The following is a 21,709-nucleotide window of genomic DNA, read 5'->3' as shown; positions in this document are numbered from 1 at the left end:
TTCTGACATTAAAACAGGACGTGGTTATCTCCCCCCCCCAACCTTTGCATGAAGTGAATGACCTTATATTCCAGGACAAAAGATCAGCTGTCTCGTGGAAGGGTGTTTTCGTGGTGTCGTGATGTTCCGTGCATGGGCACGGGATCAGAAAGCGAGATCATGCATGAAATGAATAACTTCCCGCAACAGAATGGAAAAACTGATCACCCCTTCCCATATTTGACTGCGATCTCTGTTTCAATCAGCGAATCATGTTGAACAAACTTCGACGGTTCAGTCAGTAAGTTAGAAAATTAAACACAGTTGAAAGCAAGAGTGTTCTATGCATTTAGGTTGTGGTCGTTGCTGTGACGTAGTCTTTTAGGGGATTAACAACGTTTCTCCAGAACATGATTCCACCATATTCGAAAAAGGAGGTAATATATTACTCCGAAACGCTGGTAACCACCAGCCAGAATACATGATGTCAAAATAAAGAAGATCACATTTCAAATTTTCATCGCCACGAAAACCGCAAATCAATTGATTGAATTTGAACAAATTTTTACGGAGTACATGAATTAGTAAGCTTCCAGAAGAACCAATTCAACTGTAAATATTTGTGTGTTTTACGTCTGAAAATTTCCTTGCTCAGGTCAGGCGTTTCCGAACTCAGAACAGTCGGTCTCCAAATCGAGATTCGAACCCATACCTCCGGATTGCAAAGCAAGGGTACTAACCACCCGGAGACGAAACTCAATCTGAACCGCTATTGTTAATTATACAGGTTGATTCTAAATAATTGTCGGGGTTTCCGAGTCCTATAAACGGAAACACAGACAATAATTCAGGATCACCCTGTATTGCAACAGTAGCAGAGGAAACAACAAGAACAACGATTGGGCACTCACCTTGCCGGACCCGCGGTTCTTGGAGCAGCGCAGTACACCAATCGCGTGCTGCCGATACTCCTTCTCCAGGTGGTCATGTTGCGCCTGGATACGTCTGCAAAGCGACAGACACATATGTATAAGGGCTTCGCGTACTCTCAAACTCACTCACATCATGAACATCCAATTTAAAAAATGTCCAGATAATGTGGGACCCTCAACGTCTCACAACCTATGGGCCTTTATGGCTGTTACAGGGATATCTTTAGTTTTGCTTTATTTACCGACTACCGTCCTCAAATCCCTCTTATAAATAATTATAATTCATAAAAGTTACAACAATCGGCGGCACAGAGTCTATTGCAGGTAGATACGCATACTGGTAGAACCAGTATCTACTACCTACAACAAGGCCGTGCAGGGATCTACTGGCGTACTGTGTTATCATAATCTCACGCAGGAGCAGCGTGAAGGAGGTAGCAAGCACGCATATCGTTGCCAACTGCTTGAAGCTGGTTTTTGGCTTGGATTCGATCCTGAAGATGGAGGCGACATGTTCCTACGAAACGTCGATTGTTTTTCAACGTACCGCACGGCGTTATAAAGATATAACTTTCCATTTAGTGTCAGTTTTACTTTACAGACGAGGCTGTATGATTTCTGCTTTCGGTGATAAGTCTCACAGATTGTAGAAGCTGTTACGAAGTTTTGGAAAATATTGCAATAGAAATCTTCGGATTAGCATGTTTTTTTTTTTTCTTTTTGGGGGCGTTCTGAATTATTTTATATAATACACAGACCTGTAAAGGAATTCATAACCTCCCACAAAACAATCACCTTTTACACGGCAACCGTAGTATTTGTCGAAACATTAGCAATCCCACAAGATTGTAAGCGGTGTGTTCTCCAAGTCATACACAAAACTCCAGCCGCAAAGATTCACGCGGTATTTAAGTCACTCTTGCACGCAGCGTCTGTGGCATTGCCTAGTAGTTACAGCAGTACTCACGAGATGGCAATGATGAGCTCCTGCTTCTGATGTTCCTTGGCTTTGATGGAGCCGCCCTCTGCCAAAGCCACCTGAAGCTCTCTTTGTAGCACACTGAGCTTGCGCCGTTCTGCCTCCAGGAGCAGGCTTGTCACCTGCGGGCGGGGAGAGACACGTGATCAACAAGAACTGAATCACCCACACCCACCCCACATCCAAATGCAAGTGGAGGCAACCCTCCGAAACAATGTCAGAGAAGAGAAAATGGAGGGGAGTAGACAAAGAGTTTACTTTGGGAAGGTGAAGCTATCCTTGTGCTTAACTATAAGACGTATGGGGGAGTGGAGGTATAGACCCACGCATCCTTGACCTCGGCACTAGTTGGTGAGTGGTCATCGTAACTCCCCAACAGCTGTACCCCCGGGAAAAGGACCCTCGGTGCCCACTGGATAAGAGGCTAACCCTTGCCCCTACTAGTACTAGAACTCCGACCCCTCGGCCGTCCAGCCCCTGGCCAGTCACTATACCGTACCGACTGAGCTATCCCGGCTCCCCATTACTTTGGGAAGGTCTGGTTCCTTCTTCACAAGAAATACACTGCGTAACCAAGTTGGTCAATGCAGTTAGAAAACTAATCGGTGATTTGGAAATCTTACGAAACACAAGCATACAGTTTGTTGGCGAAACTCGGAGGTTCTCTTTATTGTTAGGGCGGGCAGTACATACTATATATCGGCCACTTTGTTTCAGAGTTCAGATGAAAATGTTAATGAAACACGATAATTGCATCATTTCATCTCTCACTCTGTTCCATTTACGTACCTACCAGTTACTCCACAGGTTACATAAAGCACGCTCCGTCGGTATAGCGACAGGCTACGGGCAGGACGGTCCGGGTTCGATTCCAGGCAGGGCAACGTCCAGACCGGCTCTCAGGCCCACTCAGCCTCCTACCCGGGGGCTCTTCCCTTGAGACTAAAGCGGCCAGGGTGTAAAGCTGACCACTCGCCTCCAACTAATGTCGAGGTGAATAAAACGTGGCTCCATACATCCACTCCCCCTTACGCCTTCATGGCGTAGTGCTTAATTAGTTAAGCATGGGAACATCTTCCTTTTACTTCTCACTATCCACTAGTTTACTGGAAACGTTCTAAAAGTGTTTTAAATAAAACGGCAAAGGAGGTAATGAAGTAAATAATTATGTTACAAGTCGGAAGGTCGCGGGTTCGATTCCTGATGAGGTCATTAGATTTTTAAATTTGCCTAATCCTCCCAGCCGCACTATGGACCTGGGGTCGACTCAGCCTCTAACGTAAATGAGTACTAGGAATTTTCTTGTGGGTAAAGGGAGGCCGGCGCGTAAGGCTGACAACTTCACCTCCATCTATGAGCCGGTTGTCTAGAAAATGTGGGAGCTTCGATGTCTCACAACCCTATGGGCCTTCACGGCCTGTTACAAGGATACATTTACCTTTACCTTTACGTCACGAAAAAAAATGAAAGTAATGTTTAATTACAGAAGAACTGTTTCTGAGAGAGAGAAACGCCTAAGCTCTGACCGATGTTAGTTTTTGTTACACAGGTCATGTCGAATTCATCTGCGCGCTCTCTCTGAGGATGTGAAATGGAACGGAACAGACCACTGTGTCGGTTCGACCTACATGCCAGAGAACAGTCGAGGTCTGACATAGCCACAGTGGCCACTGACCGAACTCTACATGGTCGCAGTCCTTTACTACTGTCCCTCACATGATCAGCCTTCGGTTAGATCGCCGATAGTCAAAGGTTAACAAACTTGTTTCTAGGAAGCAAGAGATTATTATTTTGTTCCATTGTTTGTACTGCAAGAGTCGATACAGCAGCAATTTTAATAGTTTTCAATTTGCTATTCACAATCCTACAGTGGGCCTATCATGATTTGTATACCAGGTAAGTTAACCCTTTAAAGTCCAGTGGTAACTACGTGCACCACCCGCTTTAACTAAAACTCTGCATTCTGTCAATGCAGTGTGGCCTTTATGGTTCTCACAATAAACAGCGACTGTTTCCCTAAACTGCATTAACCGGTTGACTCTAAAAAATATAAGAGACTTAAACTTAGCGGTGGCCAAGCTTACGACCCTTCAAGTGATTAAGCTGCCGTTGTAGCTTAAGATACGTAACATAGGCATGATCTGCTCTGCAAAGCCTGTACTGACAGAGGACATTATATTGTGTATATTGTGTATATTGCACAAGGAAGAATTTTCAGTAACACGCTATATGTGGGATACGTACACTTGACGAAAGGCCAAGCATATTCATAAGAGAAAAACTCACCTTCTCGTCAGAGAGAATGTTACATAAGGACTATTACTGTACGGGCTCAGTTGAAAAAAAAATTTTTAGTCGTGAGTCTCAAGAGGTTTGACGCCAAGACGAACTGATTGGCGGTAATCCTCCAGTCATAAAGTGACTCTGACTTTTACTTCAAGCCTTTGGCGTTAGTAGTAGTAACGTAACATGTTCCCTGTGAGGAACGGACTGAATTATTATATATTATTTAGAAGAAATTCGGTTTTAAACTGTGTCACTACGGCCCTAGAAATCATGCAATAAAATTCATACATAAAGGGCAGAACATTTATTTATCTTATATTAATTTATGATATTTTAATTACACTTTCGGGAGATTAACCTGCATGGCTTGTGGTGTCGAATGACGGTGATTCATGAATGATCCAGCACATCAAAATGTACGGGGGCAAGCAGTAGGGTGGTTACTGTTTGCAGTAACTGAACTTACTGCTGTGCTGGCCCTGCGTTACTGACGATGCTTGTAATTACAAGTTGTGTTTCCAGAGGCAAACTAGGATGATGAGGCAAATTACTGAAACGTAATTTTTTTTGGTGGGGGGAGGGGGTCAATTTGACACGGGTTCGCCACGGTCGTGAATAGAATTCTCCGTTTCCTCATTAAAAACTCACCGTTCACCCCAGGAAAGCAAATTCCTTTCATTTATCTTAGAGGCGCTAACCAGTCGTGGCACCAAACACGTTTATCATTTTCGGCAAACAAAAAGAGAAAAACCTAAGAACGTTTTACACCGTGCAGATCGGTTCAAGCGGCAAGACTCCCTGACGTATATTTAGGAGGTACACCGCTCGAATCCCGTTCACGATACTAACTGCAATGATTGGGATTTTTCGCGGTTATCTTCAGCCCCTTTAACTGAATTTCGGGATAGTTCCTTGACATGGCGATCACAATGTCCGCACAGTCTGAACTACCTTCGCCCGCTCAAACTCTGGGATAGTGGGTTCGAATCCGACTTGAGGAATGCATTTATTCTGTTTGTGCTGCCTTGTGTGCAGATAGCGGCCTTGCGACTGGCTGATCCCCCGTCAAAGGAGTCCTACCGACCGTGTAAAAATATCTAGAAACTGAAAAAGCGGCCAAGGCCCAACAAAGAGCTGTAGAGTAATAAATAAATAGTACCTTGAAATAGGCCTCGACCGCTTGCTCCCAAACCCTTTCGAATTGACAATCCAACCATTCTACGCTACATTCTGTGAGCTGCCGAAAGCAATGCTATATGAACTACAAAAAAGAGATGGAAAAATCTTTGACGTCATAAATCGGGCTTAACCTGTTGAGGTTTGAAGTTTCAAATTCGATGAAGATTGGGAGATAGGGGCTAGCTCTATCTATTGGGCCCAACTGAGTAGGTTTTACCTGAAGAAGGAGACGGATCCAGTCTCCGAAACGATGTGTTTTGAAAAATAAGCAAGAAATTCTTTAAATAAAGACAAGAAGATGGATAACGTCCAAAAACCATATTTGGACCCAGCAGAATGCTGGACAAGCAGGTGGAGGACTCTGAGTCTGGACTAAGCACATAATGGAACTAAAGACAGAGAGGGAACTGCCTGAGGAAGATGCAGAAAATAACGAGAGATAGAACGTTGGCGAGAGGAATCCTTAAAAGGAAAGCACCATCAGAAGAATAGAAGTGATGGCGGGGAAAAATATCGTTCTTGCAGGTTTGTCCAAGTGGAAATTCGATTTTGCGAAAACTGTTCTGCTCTCTGATGTGCGTATTGTTCTCTGACCCGCTTGCATCTCCCCGGCAATTCATTCTTTTCCATTAATACAGATAAATAAAGCAGAAAATGTGTTCAGGATCGGTAATTAAGTTGTCAGTCGACACCGAAGAGACGAAACAGACCTGACGCCATACGAATTGGTGGCGACCGTGTTGCAGGAAGTGAAGCTAGGAAGGGACTACACAGAAAGTGGCCAGTGCTAGGAGCCACAACCGAAGAGAGGATGAGGAATTAACATGTCAGACAACAGCCACAGGCAGATAATAGAATTGGTAAAAAGAGAAATAGAGAAAATTGTAGAAATAATTACGGACATTGCGAGGCGTCTGTAGGAAGAGTGCACAAATGAGCTACAGTCTATTCGGAATGTCTGCGGAGTGCGTCTGAACAAAACAGCGTTCCCTGTTTCATGCTGGGTCACATACCGGAGAAACACTCTTCGCGGCGTTCACACGATGTCTCTCTTTATCGCAACTGTATACGTTAAGAGAGAATTGACGTTGTGGAACATCATCAAGTTGTGAACTGCGCTTCTTTCTAACTCTTCCTGTTACTGGTCTCTAGTTTGTCTACAGGCACTCTCTAGAGAGTCCGTACGAAGTATAGCAATGGAACTGAGTAAGGATGAAAAAGTATGCGATGGCAGAATAACAAAATTAGGAACGAATAGATTTCTTGTCCATCGGCTCTACAGGCCTACCTCCATGAAACTCTCCGTTCACTTCGGTTTACTAGATCTTAGACATACGGTAGGACTCCTTGGGCGGGTGATCAGCTCGTCGCAAGGCCTCTACCTGTACACAAACACAGAAAAACGCAAACAAACATCCATGCCCTGAGTGGGATTCGAACCCACGATCCCGGATTCCGAGCGAGCGAAGACAGTGCATGCCTTAGACCGCTCGGCTACCGTGACCGGCAGGAACGAATAGATAGGGAATATAAAGAAGGAATTAATATAGAGCGAAAGAAAATATACGACGAGAACAAAGAGAAATAAAGAAGAGAAGAAAAGGGGAAAGAGAATTAACGTAATGAATAGAAATAAAATGAAAGGGGAAATTGGAAAAGGAAAGGAAAGGGAGAAGATAGAAAATACAAAAGAAAATGGGGGAAAAATGGAAAGCGAGCGATGAAGAAAAATAATTGGAGAGACAAATGAAAGTAGCTAGGAACAAAAGGATAAAATAACTGTGGTAAACGAAAGGAACGGAGAAAGCACGTGGTCTGCATAGCGTCGAACGGTGGCATAAATGACGAAAGATGAATAGGAAAGGATTTGTAAGGAAGCTGTCCTGGCCTCATCGAGGTGGCTTCCTCTCCCGTTGTTAGCCTGGAGCGAGAAAGGTAAAGGTGGCCTACGTCAAGGTACTATTATCTCTCTAGGAAGGCTGAGGAAGACCACGAAAAATATCAATGCATGTAGGAGGAAGAGTCGGTAAATAGGTTACAAATGTAAGTAAAACAGATGTAATGGAAGTAGCAGGATTTCTAGGTGTATCACTAGGTAGCAGCACAGTCCAACTTCACAACAGTCTAGGCAGTAGACACGCATGTTTAGAGGCAAATTTCAGTAGTCAAAATGGCGACCGTGCTTGAGGGCTATACTACCGATGAGCAACATTCTGTTGTGCGTATATTTTTGTGGGAAAAATGACTCAATGCAAAGGATATTCATAAAGAAGTGTTTCCTGTTTCTGGTGGGAAGTGTTTGTCACGTAAAGCGGTTCCATTTTTGTGGCAAACGTTTCGCTGATGACGAAGAGGTTGAAACAGAGGTGCGGAAGTGGCTGAGACTTCTGTGCTGCGGGTTTCGGCGCACTGGTAAAGCGATGGGACAAGTGTATCAGTGTAGGTGGAGGATATGTCGAGAAATAAACGTTTTTCCAGGTTCGAATATCACATATTTTGTATTTTATGTCCATTTACGGCCTATTTACTGTCTCTCCTTCGTAGTTAGTGGCCGGGTTAAGATTCTAGCAATGTCCAGTTTCTGGGATATGTCTTATTATTTCAAATATAAGAAGCACAATTTTCATATTTTCCCCCCGTTGAAAAATTGAGGTGCGTCTTAAATTCAAGGGCGTCTAATATCCGAAGTAATGCTGTATTTAACATATCAGACGTTTCGAAAACTGTATGTTTCCGTCATCAGGAGTGAGGGGAGAAAGAAAAGACAAAGAGTCGCTTCCTCAGGCTTCTGAGAGTTCGTTGAAACAGGATCTGGCTGCTTCACGCTACGAATATAAATCAGCCGCCATTACTGTTAGCGCATGGAGGCCACAGAAATGAATAAGTTCGCACATTCATCGTGGTTAAGTCTGGACTTGTGAAACGTCCCAAGGCTATACCAACATAATATTTGGAGAAGGGCATACATAAGCCTAGATTACATTCGAGTCACGCTGGGAATTATGAAAGACTCCAACTGCTGAAACGTTACACACGAGCGTCTGAAGAAAAGACAGGAAACTACTTAACAAACTAACGGACTAACACCAACCGTCCTTGCAACATCTGAGGTTTTCATTCCTATGAATATTTAGACTGTTCTGGGTTGCGACACCGTGTCCTCTTGCACGTGTGTGCCAGACTTATTAAGGAGCCTACTGGCAGTCACTCCCTCCTAAACCACATACAAGACTTCATGGGGTCAAAATCAAGAATATCACAATTTAAACCATCCAGCGGAATTAACGTTACCTGCAGACCAATTCCAGGAAAGTTGTGTACGTGACGATGGCCGTGATAGGTTGACACATGTAGCACAAGCAAACGCAGGGTGTGCCCGTACCGGAACAGTGCAAACCGAATAATAGTAATGAGCATTGTCTTACACACAACGTAACGCTACAGTATAACATTTCTAAACCTACTGCCCGTCCTTCTCATTTCAAAGTAATTCGCTCATCATGACCAGCAGCTGCTCTCTGTGTCGTCAAACCATTTCCGCAGGTGACACAACGTCATTCGCCACACTACTTACTTACTTACTGATGGAGCTGAGCCCTTCTTGAGGAGCCGTCAATTCTGCAGCTACTCAAGAATTTCCCAGCATTTTATGGAAGCCGAAGGCTCATTACCATGTTCACAAGAGCCCTCCACAGGTCCCTATCCTGAGCTAGATCAATCCAATCCATTCCATTCCATCGTATCATATCCATTTTCTTTAGCCTAGGTCGTTTATTCAGAGGATCCGGCCAGGTCCGAGGTTTTGTGAACATTTTCGTAACACGATTATTTCTTTCGGCGAGGATTTGTTAGCCCCGCCCCCTACCCCCAAGCTGGAGGATCACCTATCCGCGACTGCTCATTTACTCTAATCGCAGCTGCTCTCCATACCTGGGGGGGGGCGTCTCCGCTATCCGCAACCTGAGGATGCGCCATGCCGTGGAGACAAGAGACTCTCCTAACATGGGCCAGCTACTAAGGAGATAAAATATCGGCGGATGAAACAAACGGCCGGGTCGGTAAACATGTACTTAAGAAGCTGTCGTGGCCTATTTCGCAGTGTTTTCCCGGCATTAAGTACTTACGGAAAACAACGGGAACGAGTTCTGGATCACTATACGAAGTAGTTGAGAAGCCTTGTTTCAAAAGGCGATATCTTTATATCGCTCCTTCCGTCTCATATGAGAATTACTGCTGGCTATTTTAAAGAAAGGCAATAAAAACAGCAAGTAACAACGGGCAGGCCAGGTCAGAGCCTTGTGCAGTTGCCATGGATACGACACGCCCGGACCGTTGCCTTATGCAGTGCTCAGACTTCATCTCCTGCCTCCAGATGTCAGTGCAATACAGGAAAACATTATGAACACATCCCACGCTGACACAGTTCATTTACTTAATTGCATGATGTGCGGTGGAATGAGAATTGTCTGGAAAAACCGAACCGCTAGGAGAAAACCTACCCCACGCGACCCGGGATCGAACCTGGGCAACAACGGCTAACTGCGAGCTACGGCATGGCAGGAAGAAAGAGCACAAAGTTAGAAACGGAGAGGGAAGAGGTAAAAGAGAGAGAAATGGGGAGACAGAGGGCGGTAACAGGTGGGAAATGAGAAAGATATAGAACAAAATAAATACAGATATAACGAGAGAGAAGGGGGGGGGGGAATGTAGGAAGAAAAGGAGAAATAATTAAGAATAAAGAGAAATTCAGAAAAATAAAGGTTGAAATAAGGAAGAGATTAAAGCCATACGGAGAGACACAAAGAAGGGAAGAAAGACAAAAAGGAGATGAAATGAAGAAGGAAGAGGAAGAGAACTGGATGAAAGAGAGTGGGAGAGGCACGGAAGCGGTGAGGGCGCTGTGCTGCTTGCTTCACCTTCCGCCTCTCTGGGGCACTGGACCCTTCGTTTGGAACATTTGCCTCGAAGTAGGGGCTGTGTGTGGCGATTATGGATCTGTATTATTTTCCAAAGCAACGCCCCCCCACACCGGAAGATGAACCCTAGGTACGCCGTTCCCCATATCTGTCGTGTAGAAACTACAACCGCGTTACCGCTGCTCTAGCCTCCTCTGCCTACGCCAGTTGCATCCCCTCGCGAATAATTTGATTCAAATTGGAATGGAAGAAAAAAGGTACTGCTTAGACTGTAAGTTATAAATAACCCCTCAAATTATGTCCCTCATAATGAGCTTTGACTTCAGCCCTTCTTACCAAGAGCCCAAAATACGTTCAATTAAAGATTATGGGTTCCTGTCCAATGGATACTGGGGGCTCTTTCTCGAGGTTAAAGCGGCCGGGGCGTCAAGTTAACCACTAGCCTCCACCTAGTGCCAAGGTCAAGAATGGTGAAAATATACCTCAACTTCCCCATGCGTTTTCATGAGGTAATGCCTAAGTAATTAAGCACAAGGACAACTTTACCTTTTTTTAACTTTTAAGGCAGTGAAAATATAGTTTGCAGATAGGCATTTTTAAGTTACAGGTCTGAGAACCGCTGACTTAATCCTAATCGGTTGTGGTCACGCTAAGAGAGAGCCTCTTATGAGAACAGTTGTCCTACATTTTGCGTTTTGGACCCCCTGAAACACTCAGACAGATATTTGTTGCCGTGAAATGGTTGGAAACATAAGTTCGTATAATAATCATTCTCATTTCTGCCGTAGTACAACGTTTAGTCTTGGTCGGTTCAATGACGGCTGCTCAAAGTGAGGGCTCCCAGTTCCTCCCCCACCCGCCAAAGTAATTTTAGACCCACAGTGATCCTGGGGCCACAGTTCAAGAAAAGCCACCTTCAAAGGGATGGCTGTACAACCCAACAGGCGTACTTCTGAGGTGTGGGTAAATATTCTCGTCAATTAATGGGGGTGTGCTGAGGAGAATATTTGGAGAAGAGAGATGAAGTGACAGGAGGTTAGAGCAAACTTCCTAATGAGGAGCTTCATAACTTGTACTCTTCGCCAAGTATAATTAGAATGAACAAGTCAAGGAGAATGAGAATGAAGTGGACAGGGCATGTAACATGAATGGGGAGAAGATGAATGCATATAGGATATTGGTGGGACAGCTAAAAAGAATGAGACCACTAGGAAGTTCAAGATGAAGGTGGATAATTCATATTAAAATGGATCCTAGAGAAATAGGATGAGGTGGCAGGGACTGGATATATCTGGCTCCGGATAGGACCAGTGGAGGGCTCTTGTGAAGACGGTAATGAACCTTCGAGTTTAATAAAATGTTGGAAAGTTCTTGAGTAGCTGCACAACTGGCGGCTTCTCAAGAAGGGCTCGGCTGCATGAAGGTAGTTAGAAACTATGAATGCAGATGTGATTGGCAAGCTTCACGTTCCAGCAGATCTGTCCCCTTAGATAGCGCCCCCAGTATACATCGAGTAAGAGGATGGGCGGGCCCCAGAGGCTGTACGCTCTTGGCGGTGAAGAGAAGATCAGATACACAGCTGCCCAGGGCTCACGTTTGATTTATGTGTTTTGTGAGTCGCACCCAGGAGCGGCGCCGACAGGCGAGAAACACTTTGTTGATCTAGTACAAATTTTGCAGTGTGGGTTCATGTTAGCCTGTTCCACTTGCTGGTATAGTCACAGCAGACAACTATCAACCTTGCTACGTGAGTTATGACTTTCTTAGAAGACACGAAAGCCACTGTGTCAGCAGAATTATGAGGTGTGAAATTCGACGAATTGCTCCGCAACTATCTAGGAAGTATCAAGTCATCCTCACTAAATATTACTAATATTAGATGGGCAGGGCATGCAGCTTGAATAGATAATATTAATATGCATAGAAATAGTTGGTCGGAAGATCTGAAGGAAAGATGTCACTTTGAAGACATGGGAATATGAGAAATGATAATATTGAAATGGATCTTGACTAGAGGGTGGTAAGTGAATTAGTTTGTTCCAGGATAGGGATTAATGCTTGACTAATGTGAACATGGTAATAATTGTTCCAGTTACATAGAAGGCGGGAAACTTCTTGAGTGAATGAGCGCCCATCAGGATCAGGAAAGGGATTTGTGAGTAGTCAAACACCTGCTTGTGAATATGACTCGGTAACCTACCTCGAGCTGGACGCCGAACAAATCTCTGGATCGCTCTGGGTCACGTGGTTTGTCCACTGTGTGTCCATTTTCTGAGCTGTCCTGCAAGTTCATGTCTTCTCCACCGCCACTACTGGCGCCACTGTTGCTCTCCTCTTCCTCTGGTCTCATGGGCGACTGTTTCTGCAAAATTAATGTACGAATAATTGTTGAAATAGCGTAAACAGCAACAAAATAATGCAATCCAATATCAACCTCAATTTTTCCGACCGCAAATTTCAAGAAATCTCTGGCTTTTGAATCAAGAGACCCGAATACACTGGGGACGAGACTGTAATGTCTGTTTTCCAGAAATGTTACCTGAGGTTGGTGGAATGCAGAGCTAATTAAGACACAAATTTGTGGGAATTCATGTAGTCAGAGCCTGCTAAATATTAGGATGCTCAAATGTAGGGAAACGATATGGGCGGGGAATTTAGCACGAACGAGGATTATGATAAAGGAATACATTTTAATTGGAAAATCTGAATAGACCGCTTATCATACATCGGCATGCTTAGATGTATACTATTATGCTAAATGAATTGCGTGTGAGGATATGGAATGGATTCAACTGGCACATGATATGTTCCGGAGGCGGCATGTTATGAACACTATTCCGAAAATGCGTGTCAGATACAAAAATAGCAAATTTCTTGATCAACTGAGGACTCCGCCGCTAACGTTAGCTACGCCATGCGGAAGTAACCCAAGCTCTTTCACAAGCTTCTCACATATATTTTGCAGTTCAAGCGACATTTCCGTTACGATTCTGGACACCCCTTGTTGGTGTTTTCGGTGCTGAGACGTGGAAAGAGCCATATGCGGCCAGCACTCTCGCTTCTGCTGTGTGACACCAAACACACTGCAAGAGATTGGGAAAGACAATCATCAAGCGAAACAGATTCATCTTCTTGATATTTCTGAGGCATTAAGCCGCCGTGACGAGATGGTGATCAGTGGCGTGCCTACATCTGCCTCCTCACACGAAAGTGAAGTACGCTATTCAATAATTGGATTGAATTGTCTCAAGGCAAAATGGTAAACATCTGACATGATCGAGATCAAACTTCGCTTTCAATAACAAGGGGCTACGGGATCTGATGAGCGATTAACAGCTCCTCAAGGACGACTCTATATGATGTAATTAGTGGCTAAAACTGAAATAGTACTGTCTTAATTCTTTTTACATGATGAGTGTAAATGTAAAGCTTTCATTGTGCTTAATTAAACACCGAACTATATAGACACATGAGGAATGAAGGTACACTTCCGTGCAATCTTAATCTCCAGAGTAGGTGGAAGTGAGTGATAAGCTTCAAGTCTCGGACGCTTTACCCCCCAAGAAAGAGTTCTGGGTAGGTACTGGACAAGGGACTGCTCATGGCGGTGAATGTTAAAATTACTGATTATTACGATTCGATGCCATGTAGTTTGGCACATATGTAATGACGTTTCGGAGGAACGTGCTGAATCAATTCTACCCTGAAATGGAGCTGAAAGATGTTCCGAAACGTTTTACATATCCACCAAACCATATGGCGCTGTATCCGAAAAGACCAATAGGCCTAGAAGTAACTTTCTTTTAATGACAAAATACAGGAGGGTTAGTGCCACACGCCACTGATCACAGTGGCCGTGTATATATGTGCCTTATGGAAAGTGATGACAAGTGAAGATAGCATGTAAGTGGCCAGTTACGTTTCTTTGTTTATATTTCAGGACGGACGTGAAATCACAACTTGAATATTAAAGTAAAAAAGAGGTAAATATTATTTCCAAATAAAAGAAAGCGCTCATAAGGGGAGGGGGCGGGAAATCATGTAGCGCTTCTACACATGGTCACGTCTGAGGTGACATCTCCTCCATTGCATCATTTTGTTTTTGTTTCACATCTCGCGGTTCGTAACTTATCCTTGCGTTGAAGTCTCCGCTCTTGTCCTTCTTGCCGACACGTCACTAGTCGTCCTGTTTCGAACGAGGCGGCTGTGTTTATAGAAAGTACTGCAGCTCATAGAGGGAAGGGTCGTCACAATTATCTCTTACGTTGCGGAGAGCTACTTATTACGGAAGCCAATATCCGTCTGTTCTGCCAATCCAGGTCTTCGCGAAGTATAATTAGAATAATCAAGTCAAGGAGGGTGTGATGGGCAGAAGAAGAGGGGTGGTTATAGGATTTTGGTGGAAATGCCAGAAGGAAATAAACATTACGAAGAGCTAGATGCAGGTGCGAGGATAATACTGTCACGTGTATGAGTGTCTATAAACGGGGTTTGGATTGGTGAATAGATTTATTGACCACTTACAGGTCGTAACTACAGCATTATCGCTATTTCTACACTTTACAGTTCACTAGAGCACAAAGTCTAATGTTCTCAGTCTGTTACTAGAAGTTTCTTGGTAGCGGCTCTAACAATGGGTATTCCCCAGCGGCTGACGTTTCCTTTTCTCTGGGTTCCTGAACTGTCCTCGGCCTCAGCTACTAGCTTCTCGCTTCTCACAACTGCAGCTCTCAACTGACTCAGCAACAACTCAATGACAAAACTAAGTCTTTTTACGACCGGTGGTCAGTTGGCCAGTCTGTCTTGGAATAAAACGCCCATCTGCGGCTTAAGACCAGAGCTTTATTAGTTCCAGAGAGTTGCGAGTTTGTTGATGCACGGCGCCCTCCCTAACCAGAGGACGGGTCTTTCATTTACAACTACTGCTGTTCCTCGCCAGCGCAGTCATTCTCGGGTCCGAGTCCCACGGGACTCATGACCATATTTTACTGTCTTAGATTCGAGACTTCCCCAGTCTGGAGAACCAGGTCCCCGTATTTATATACCCCGGGAACAGGGTGGCCCAGTTATACCCCCAAACACTGAGTTCCCTTTTTGTCGCCTCCTACGACTCGCAGGGGTACGGTGGAGGCATTAGAATCCGCCGCCACTCGAGGTTTCCTCCTCATATTGCCCCGGCACGGATCGCCCAGTAAACGTCTCTTCGGTTATTTTCCAGTTGCCGGGGAAACAACTTTTCCAAAGAGCTGTTCCCTAGTAACGGCTGTTGTGCTGTCACTTCTTTACACAGCTGTTACTTGGCAACGGGTGTACATGTATCGTGTTACAATTATCTGAAAGTTTACTTCGATTATGTCATTCAGAAGCAAACTTTTCCATATGTTGCTTTTCCATTCAGTCTACACTTCAAATGTAAGTGAATGTAATAACTTGCTGGTCTATACGTAACAGTGTTTTAAGAACTAGGTCGAAAAGCATAATTTGCTGTGGACTTCCCCCCCGCCTTCCCTTCCCCCTCCCTCTCTGTTACTGAACCATATGTTTCATTAATGAGTAGTATACACGTTGAAACTTTCTATAGGGAACATGCACCACCAAAATTAATTATACGTGAAACTAAAGTGAGCTGCATCTCAACAGAACTGACACTATCAGCGGCTGTCGGCTCTGTCAATTGGCACCACTGATACAAGACGCCCAGAACACGAGGAATACGCCGTCAGTAAACATAGCAAATTAACGCAAAGGAACTATTTCAGCAAATTGTATACAGAAGACGTCAGTTCCAACGTAACCTCTACACTCTTCATGAATTTTAATGTCAATGATCATTCAAGACGTTACTTCCGTGTATTAGTGACTATTAGACGGGGTTTTGGATTGGATCGGTAGGATTCCTTGCATGGGAGATCAGGCCGACGCAAGGCCTCTACTTACACAACAGGACAGCAAAGACAGAAAAAACGCAAACATCCATGAATACGTCGAGTGGAATTCGAACCCATGATCCCACTGTCAAAATTGGCGAAGATGTTTCCAGTCTTATAACAAACTTTTAAGATGTCATTTGGAGTAGCCAATTACTAATCACAATTTTAGCACAGTAAACTCTCGCTAATCCGGTTACAGTTAATCCGGATCGAAACAAGAAATATGAAAATTGCTGTTCACAGTTGAGTACGTACACGTACATGCCTTATAACGACACAGGGCGGCATTTAAGAAGGCAGATGAGCCAAAACTTGACAGTTTCTTCAGACCTGCATCATTACGTTCAGAAACAAGTATAAAACTTCTGAGTCTTCCATCAATGAATAAATGTATTGTCTTTTTACAGTTTTAAAATAAAGGCTCTACAGTGATATTTTGTTATTTATCTTCATTAGCACTACTTATATCATTAAATTTCCATTTATTTGTGTTCTAAGATTTTTGTCTTTTGGGGCTACCTCTTGCTTCATTAATCCTGTTACCCCCCCCCCCAATTAATCCGGATTGGCGAGGGGTTGATGCCTCTGCCGTAATTTTCATTTAAGTTTCGAAGATTTCACTTTATCGGTCACTGCGAAATCCGCTTGTGTTACGTGCTGGTTCTTCAGTAAAAGCTAATAATAACAAGTTTTAGTAGCGGCGGTAGATCCACTAGTCACGCTGAACCTTGCATTATGCAAGTGTCAAGACAATATACTTGTTCATATGCCAACAGACAGCCTCATTACAAGCTGCAGCTGGAAGAGAGGTGCCAGCATCAATGTTTGTGCGCAGCTGCACAACGCCGCCTAAACATCTCAATCGCTATCCTACCGCCTTCATAATAAATGGATGTTTCAAAACACAGTGACGCTTACTGCATCATATTATTCGCCAACAAATCATAGTGTCACGTGATTGACTATACACGACGTCTGAATTTGTAACGGAATTAATTGAACTCTTAAACAACTCGTAGTTATAATTAACTGAGTCTATCTCAGTGAGTTACACACTCCAAACATCACTGTAACTAGAGTAAACATAAAGTCTTTTCAGTCTTCACTAGCCGTTGCTTGGCATCGGTTTTCAACGGCGGACGTTTTCCTTCCTCTGGGTTCCAGAGCTGTACCCGGACTCAGCTACCAGCTTCTCACATCTCAAAATCAAAATCAAAATCACTGTAGGGCTGGCCGTCAATCAGTTCGTCTTGGCGTCAAGCCCCTTGAGACTCACGACCAAAGATTTTTTCAACTGAATCCTTGCTGTCATAGTCCTTATGTGACGAAAAAAAATGACTTTGTCTCATATGAATATGCTTGGCCTTTCGTCAAGTGTACGTATCGCAATTATAGCGTGTTACTGAAAATCCTTCCTTTTGCACTCTGTCAGTACAGGCTTTACAGAGCAGGACATGCATATTTCTTTGTATCGCTTCTCACTTCTCAAAATCGAAGTCAAAATCACACTGCGACTGACGGTCAGTCAGTTGGTAAGTCTTGGAGTCGAGCTCTATCTGGGGCTAACTACCAGATATTTATTACTGTTTGACAGTTACGGTCTTGTTTTTGTGGGGCGCCTTCTCTTACGAGAGGACGGATCTGTCTTTTGCACATGCAGCTGGCCCTTGCCAGAACAGTCTTTCTCGGGTCCGAGTCCCTTGGGACTCGCGACCATATTTTACTGTCTCAGATTTGAGACTTCCCTTTTCGTCGCCTCCTACGACTCGCAGGGTCACGGTGGAGGTATTCGACCCCGCCTCCACACAGGTTTTCTCACTTCTGAACTACTATACCTCGTTACATAGCTCCAGCACGGACCACACCGGAAACGTGTCTTTCATTATTGGCTCGTTGCTGGGGAGAAATAAAGTGTCCACAGAGCTGTTCCCTAGAAACGGCTGCTGTACTGCCGCCTGTTTACACAGCTGTTACTTAGCAATGGGTCTACATGTCACAATATCTATAAAAGAACACTGAAGAAGACCAAAAACAAAGGAGAGAAATGACGTATTCTTTGATGCGACGCCGTATAGTCTAGTAGAAAGTTACCAGTGTTTAGGAGGAATTTTTTGCCTCCATATTTAGGGCCCTCCCTGTACTCTGGCACTCACCTACCGGTGTACACACTTCCACATCTCAAAAGAAGTACTGTTCGCGAGAACTTCTAACATCATTTTGAAGTGAATCCGTCCGGGGGGGGGGGTTGTTGGAGCTGTTCACCCTTTAGAGGGTTCAACGCATTTAAATATCGGGCACGTCGGTATACTGGCATGGTTCTTAGCATTCATTCGGGAGGTACTCGGTTTGAATCTCTGTCGGATCACTGAGTATCCTGATAAAAGCCTTTTGTGGCTTTCTTCAGTTCCTCCTGGCAAATGCTGAAATAGTACCTCCTTGAGTAAAATGCTGGTTTCTTCCAAATCCTTCCATTCCACGCTGCATAAACTAAGCAGTGACATCTTCGTAACAAATAAAAAACACACATATATAAAACTAATTAGTTAGTTAGTTAGTTAGTTATTAGAGAGGGTGGGTTTCCCCATGCACTGAGACCTGTATTGGTCCATTGTGCTTCCCTCTATGATTTCTACCAGTCTCTATATCCTACCGGTATTGGTGCTTACCATCAGTCCCGCCCAGCCAGCGAGACCTGCTCTACTGGCTGCGAGGTATCTATAATGCTTCCCCCATCTACCGGAGGTATTAGTGACTGCTGTTGGGCGGGAAACGTCCGCAATTTTGGCTCGGTGACCTCCTTTGGAGGTATGAGGTTCTTTTACGTGCCGTAAAGCTACGACACGGGACCCACGGCTTAAAGTCCCTCCCGGAGGACTTAAGCATTCACTGAAGCAGATGCTGATGAGGCGCTATACTTCATTCGGAATGTTCATGCCGTGCAAGTAAACATAGGAGGGGCAGTTTAAAGCGCGGTCCACAACACGCCAGCTATTGCAATGTAGCACTGTTTGCATTGAAGAAGGGAATCATCTGCCTGCAAGTCAATAAGAAGATATCGCTTGCTTACATATTCTCCGCGGACATTCCGAATAGAGTATAGCCTTCAAAGCAGGCAAGAGATGAACGTGCGCCGGACCATCACTTTCGGTTCTATCAATCATGTGTTTGCTGTCTCACTGTAAACATAAAGACAAACATGAGTGTCTCTATGAAATGTTTATAAAGTGAAACCCTATTTCCTTTCACCGCTGCTGACGAATTAGTCCGGCGGGCTGACTACTCGTTACCATGCACACACATGGCCGTCACTCACCACCAACGTAAGCACCGCTCGACTGCACCTACGCGTACATGGCGTTTGTCTGCGATCTGTCTTGCCAAAGTGACGTACATCTGAGCAGGGGTGAAGAAGAAAAGCAGGTCTCCTGGCAACAGAAATTTGTGTTCGGCGACTAATTTCGCAGGCGTCTTGCCAAAGGGATGGAGACGCAGTTGCGGTTCTAAAAGAAAATTATAGGAGATTGGGTTTTCACACTTGCGGCTAGTTTTCCGAGCGTCTTATAGATGCACCTCTGTATCTGCCGGGTGTGAAACTTGGTCTCTGATATGGCCTGAGGGTGTTTGAGAACAGGGTGCTGAGCAGAATATTTGGACCGAAGAGAGATGAAGTGACAGGAGGTTGGAGAAAACTGCATAATGAGGAGCTTCATAACTTGTACTCTTCTCCAACTATAATCAGAATGATCAAGTGAATGGGGAAGAAATGAGCAGGACATGCAGCACACATAAAGGGAGGAGAAGATTGCATACAGGGTCTTGGGGGAAAGCCAGAAGGAAAGAAAAACTAGTAATACCTAGACGTATGTGGGAGGATAACATTAAAATAGATGTAAGATTTGAGGCTTTCACGGCGGTGACTATGAAGAAAGCAGTCTTCTGGGATTTGGCACTGTGTATATGTGGTGTTAACCGACGTTTCGGAGGAACGTATCGCCTCCATCTTCAGGGTAGAAGAAAAAAATATAAGAAATCTGCAAGCTCTGAGACCGTGAGAACCGGTAAAAGCAGACTGCTTTACCGGTTCTCACGGTCTCTTTGCTTGCAGATTTCTTATATATTTTTTCTTCTACCCTGAAGATGGAGGCGATACGTTCCTCCGAAACGTCGGTTAACACCACATATACACAGTGCCAAATCCCAGAAGACTGCTTTCTTCATTAAAATAGATCTTAGAAAAATATTATGAATGAACATAAACTGGATCCATCTATCTCAGGATACGACCATAAGATTTTGGGGAGTTCTTGAGTAGCTGAACAACTGGCGGCTTATCAAGAAGGATAGTTAGTTAGTTAATGCAATTTTTCTTGCAAAATGGCTAATATATGACCAGGGATCGAGAAATATTGTCTACTGCTCTAGAGCAGCGATGGGAGAATATTACTGACAACTGAACTCCCAAGTGCCTTATAGACACATATTCATGACACTTATCTGAAATTTTTCTTCAGAACTTGACTATAAAATTAGCAGGGCCGAAAATGTTGGGTCACTTTTGCACGGAGTGGAAGCAAGTGACAGGGCCCCAGTAGGCGATGCAGCCCTCCCACACAACCGCGCCCTTATTCGGCACTCGTCCACTTCGCTGGACAGCTCAGGGACAATCAGCCCCAGCCATGAATCATAGGACAGTCTGTAGGACTGACAGCAACGGAATCAAGCGGCGTGTGTGTTAGCTGGAGGTGGCAGCCACGAGAAAGAAATATGGTTTATTTGATCCTTTAAAGCCAGTGGTTACTATATTTACCACCTGCTTTAACACACTGAAACTCAGCATTCTGCCCACAGAATGTATCTGTGTTCCGTATGGTTCTCACAGTAACCAGCGACTGTTTCCCAAAACATTATTAACCGGTTGCGCTTTGTAGCGGTGACGTAATGTCACTTTGCTCCCTCCTTAAGGATATTCGTCCCGAATGGCCTACAGGCATACCGCCATTTCTTCCTTTCCGAGGGCTGTGCTTATGACGTCTGAGCTTATCTCGCCTTCCTTCCCGTGGATAGGCTGTTTACCTTCGGCGTTTACTCTCCATCCACTTCCTAGAAACGCGTTGCACAACACCGTTGTTTATTCGCCTTTTGCATAGCAACGGCTGTACATGCTACATTTTAGAGAATGTTGAAGGAACCGGTCCAGGTCTGATAAGCTTTCAAGAATTAATTTATAACAGACCGATCGAGTACACCCAGGGGAAATATCAGTCCGGCTGAGATTCGAATCAGGCAATTCCCGAACACAAGACTTCTGTAGGGCTTGAGGAAACTTGTTCGGTCCCTTGTCAGAACTGGCCTCAGACCCAAGAGAATGTGCTTCGCTTTAAGTTTCAGAAGAGACGTCCAGCTGAAAGAGACCCCGGTAATGATCGGCAGCAGTCATCAAGAGGAACTTTCCTTGTGTACATGACAGTGACACAACAAGCCCCTTTCACCCGACATGATATTATTAAA

The 21,709-nt window shown here is 44.4% G+C and overlaps 1 protein-coding gene across 1 annotated transcript in view; it reads right to left on the bottom strand.

Annotated features, from left to right (window-relative positions):
- The window catches only part of LOC111866120 (ras-GEF domain-containing family member 1B), a 576,878-nt gene that overhangs the window by 477,278 nt on the left and 77,891 nt on the right, over positions 1–21,709 (bottom strand). Inside the window, exons 2-4 of the mRNA XM_023854750.2 lie at positions 12,472–12,633; positions 1,879–2,012; positions 891–984 (exon numbers count right to left, since the gene is read on the bottom strand). Coding sequence (XP_023710518.1) covers positions 891–984; positions 1,879–2,012; positions 12,472–12,621 — 378 coding nt within the window. The 5' untranslated portion in view covers positions 12,622–12,633. The remainder of the gene's footprint in view (positions 1–890; positions 985–1,878; positions 2,013–12,471; positions 12,634–21,709) is intronic.

Source organism: Cryptotermes secundus, unplaced genomic scaffold (assembly GCF_002891405.2).
Source record: "Cryptotermes secundus unplaced genomic scaffold, Csec_1.0 scaffold318, whole genome shotgun sequence".
In the NCBI taxonomy this organism is placed as follows: domain Eukaryota; kingdom Metazoa; phylum Arthropoda; class Insecta; order Blattodea; family Kalotermitidae; genus Cryptotermes; species Cryptotermes secundus.
This window is presented reverse-complemented; position numbering and strand designations above follow the sequence as displayed.